Raw genomic sequence first — 4,249 nt, 5'->3', positions numbered from 1 at the left:
TGGAGTGCAGTGGCACAAATACTGTTCATTGCAGCCTCAACTTCCCGGGCTCAAGCAATCCTCCTGCATCAGCCTCCCAAGTAGCTGGGACCACAGGTGCATACTACCACACCCAGCTAATTTTTGTAAACGTGGGGTTTTACCACGTTGCCCAGGCTGGTCTCAAACTCCTGGGCTCAAGTGATCCTCTTGCCTTGGCCTCCCAGTGTTGGGATTACAGGCACGGCCATTGCGCTTGGCCCCAAAGTAAATCTTAACAAAAGACCCAAAATGAGATGCTGGCTGGGGCACCTCAAAGATATTTTCTTTTGAGACCAATCCATTGACAGAAACAAAACAGTTATAGACTTTTCAAGACATCCTTTAACGTATTTTTTAACGTGACTCCAAGAAAATTTCAAAATGACCTATGTGGCACACATTCTATTTTTATTGGATGGTGCTGACTTCCATGCTGCGTGTATTTTCATAGCAACAATGGAAGGAACTTCTAGAGTTCCCTCTGTTTCCTGCCTCTTCTACATTTCCACAGACTGCACACTCAAAAGGAACGCAGGAACCGTGAAGGGCGTGATGAGCTGACTGTAACACCGGCTCCTTTCTGCCCTTGGTGCTAAAGATGGAAGGTTCTGGCACCTGCTCTCCTGGGTACCTCTCCATCAGCAAGGCTAGAGCTACTCCGTGCAGCAAGCGCCCCTGTTAAGGCCCCACGTGTCATGACTGTCTGTCCTTCTCCGGGGCAGCATTCAGACACCCCACAAGCAGTGGGCGTGTCAAGTCTCCTCAGCTATTGGGGGACTCCCTTAAGACAGACCAGGTTTAAGGCGCCTCACCCACTACATGTGAGCACAGCCGGGGGTGACTGAAAACAGTGCCAGCAGTCGGGAAGGAATGAGAAACACCTGACCTCAACAGAACCTGAGATTGCCCAATGTGGGCTACAAGGGCCTAAGACAGATCGGCTTATTTTAACTTCAAAGAGCTTATTGTCTCCAGCCAAAGGGAAGCAGGCCGCTGAGGAAGAGTGGGAGAGCTCACCGCTACTGCAGGAACAGCAGCCTCCACGTGCCCAGAGGCGGTATTTCCCATTCTAGCCTCATCCTGCTTGGAAGCCCCGGGGCTTCAGGTCACTGGGTTTTCTACCCCAAGGGCAACTGCAGTCAACTGGCCTCTCTTGCCTTCTAAAACCCTTAGCCAGCCTTCAGGCGGTTCGGATCTCATCCTCCATTCAAAGCCTTCTGGCTTCCACACCTAACCTGATCCTCTCTACGTTCTTCTACGGGGGTAACGCACCTATTTCACTATTCACCGGGAACCTCTCCTGCTTTGTGCTTTTTGGCTTCATTTAAATTTCCACCGGCTCTCTGGGACTCCCAGTTCCTGATGGGTCGGGGAGTCTCTGCACCTTCCAAAATAATGGACAAGGGGCCAAGCGCTGCTTGGTGCCAGGACATAGTAGTTGGCAGGTTTGCTAATGAGGAATGTGTTAAAGTTGTTTTTGGAGCAATGATTTCAAGATTCTTTTAAATAAATTTGTGGGTAGCGGGGATACATTATTTGACAGATGGATTTTCTTTCACTTCAGGATCTCGTTTTTGAAACCTGAATTTGACATGGTGTGTGAAAAATATGTGCATGTTGGTATACTTTCTAAACATCTAGTTATATTTGAGAACTTTATAAATGGCCGAGGGTTAAATTCTTTAGTTATATTATCTTTAACACCACATATGTCTCAAAGAAGAGAATTCAAATTGCCATTCCAGTGTAACCTAAGAAGACACAGAAGTATCGGATGAAATAACGTCAGAGCTCCTGACTCACCCTTCTATGGGCACATCTCATATTTATGTAAGTTTCTTAATGCATGAAAGTCACACTCATCATCTCTCCCTTCCATAGATGCTTAACTCATTTTAGAGCTAGAAGGGGCCTGGGGATCATCTGGTTGAAAGCATCCTTTTTCTTTTCTACTTGAAGACTTCTGATCCTAGAAAGTGAGCAGGGAGTGCGCCACCGGTGCATCATTTCGCCTCCAGCCAGAAGGTGCATTTGCAATTGTAGGGCCAGCCAGCAAGTCAGTCACCATCAGGTTTGAAAGTGTGCACTACCTGGTCAAAAGTTGGTCATCATCACATCTGTAATTTAACAATTCATCAATACTTTCGCATATGAAATGCTTGCTAGTATTGATCACCATGCATTACCTAATTTTGTTTCAACTTGTAACATACATTACTGTGTATTCTCAATAAAAGGCATAGCTATTCATGAAACACGCTTAAATGATGAACTAAAGACTCATGAACCACAATTATGTCCTTATTTTTTATACTTAGGTTTAAAATCTCTGCATAGGAAACGCAAGTCCATATTTTATATGCAACTTAAAGATGTTCAATTTTTTTCATTATAAAGGCTTTAATAACACTCTAAAGCCAGACATCATTTAAGAAGGTTTTTAAACTAAAGAAAAAGTACACACTTTAAAATTCAGGCACTTGCTTGCTGACACAGTGTGTGTGTGTGTTGCTGATCCCAGTTCTAAAACATCTCCAAGCACAGGCTTCTGCCCAATTTTAACTGCTCTGTGACAGGCTCTCAGCGTGTACCCTAAGGGCAAAAACGCACAAATGCTTCACAGAGAAGGAATTAGGTGGCACATGCTTGTCTCTTTGATGCACTTCCAAGAGTGGTGTTAGTCTGAAGGCTTTTCCTAACACGAGGAACGTTACCTTCTTGATGAGGGACTGCCCTGCTTCCTGGGTGTGCAGGCTGCTGGCCGGAGCCTTGCCGCCCTCCTGCCTCCTGCTGAGTCTGTTTCTCCAATCTTCCTCTCCGCTTTTCTTCAACAGTGCCAATCTAGGAGGAGAACATGCCAGCCACAAAGAGTTCAGCACCAAACTCTTCCTTGTGATGGAACCATAATCTAGGTAAGTGAGAATGCTTTGGCCAAGACACGACCACAGCCACCTCATTTTAACATTTTGAATTTCACTTATTCTGAAGACAGCATATCTGGAAAATTGAATTTCACTTATTCTGAAGACAGCATATCTGGAAAAACAATAAAATCCCTTTTCTAAGATGGCCCCGAAGACTTTACAGTTGATTGAAACACAGAGCCAAAATGTGACTTGCTAGATAAAAGATGCACCGTCATCCCAGCCAAGGAATGTCTGTTCCTTGGCCTTGGGCTGAAAGCAAGAGAACCGTCCCCAGAGAAAAATGTCTTCTAGCGAGGCCTTCTGGTCACTTGGTGAAATAACATTAAAGGAATAAAGCTGTGTTACAGAAAATGATGTAGACATGGGCTTAAAAATTTGTTTTTTAAACGAAACATTATATAAAAGATATTCTATCACTAGTTTATTTTTCTGGTGTTGTTTAAAGGACATGACTACATATAGCTTTCTTATTCTCAGGTGTGACAAAAGAGTTGCAACAATTGAAACAAATAATGATTGTGGGTGAGAGAGAGCTCATCAATGATAAGTCAAAAGTAAAATTAGAAGAGAGGGTTTACTGGAAGATAATATTTTGATTATTCTTTTTTAAATTGTCATGTATTATACTATAGAATTTAGGATCAGCAAGTCTATATTTAAAGGTAAATGTTATTTTATCAAAATACTTAAAATGCTTTATTACATAAGAAAACTATGTGATAGACTCTGTCAAGGACACCTTTAATTGTTTGCTTTTATTTCTACCTGCGTTTTAATAAAACAATGTTTCTGAGGCTATCCAAAAAAAGAAAAAACAAACCAAAAAAACCATAAAGTTGGCCAGGCCTGGTGGCTTCCACCTGTAATCCTAGTACTTTGGGAGGTCAAGGTGAGTGGATCACGAGGTCAGGAGTTCGAGACCAGCCTGGCCAATAAGGTGAAACCCCGTCTCTACTAAAAATACAAAAATTAGCTGGGCGGGAGGCTGAGGCAGAGGAATCACTTGAACCCAGGAGGTGGAGGTTGCAGTAAGCCGAAATCGCGCCACTGCACTCCAGCCTGGGTAACACAGTGAGACTCTGTCTCAAAAAACAAACAAAAAACACCCATAAAGCCATGAAGCACTTACAGTCTCTTAATACTATCCCTTTCAATTACAGGTAAAATTTGATGTTTATGACTGTTTCTCCTCAGGTGTTCTAAGCCCTGTTCTTTTCCTACAAGTGAATTTGATCTTTCTTATCCATCTTCTTTAGACAGAAACTATTTTCCACAAACCCATTTTTTTTTTTTTTTTTTTT

The 4,249-nt window shown here is 42.8% G+C and overlaps 1 protein-coding gene across 1 annotated transcript in view; it reads right to left on the bottom strand.

Moving 5' to 3' along the window:
• LOC105537682 (supervillin) overlaps nucleotides 1–4,249 on the bottom strand; it is a 137,990-nt gene that overhangs the window by 84,976 nt on the left and 48,765 nt on the right. Inside the window, exons 13-14 of the mRNA XM_011977333.1 lie at nucleotides 2,736–2,862; nucleotides 1,257–1,266 (exon numbers count right to left, since the gene is read on the bottom strand). Of these exons, the coding sequence (XP_011832723.1) occupies nucleotides 1,257–1,266; nucleotides 2,736–2,862 (137 nt within the window). The remainder of the gene's footprint in view (nucleotides 1–1,256; nucleotides 1,267–2,735; nucleotides 2,863–4,249) is intronic.

The sequence above is a fragment of the Mandrillus leucophaeus genome, unplaced genomic scaffold (genome assembly GCF_000951045.1).
Source record: "Mandrillus leucophaeus isolate KB7577 unplaced genomic scaffold, Mleu.le_1.0 Scaffold178, whole genome shotgun sequence".
NCBI classification, from domain to species: domain Eukaryota; kingdom Metazoa; phylum Chordata; class Mammalia; order Primates; family Cercopithecidae; genus Mandrillus; species Mandrillus leucophaeus.
Note: the sequence above shows the minus strand (reverse complement) of the source record. Positions and strands in the feature narration are given on the sequence as shown.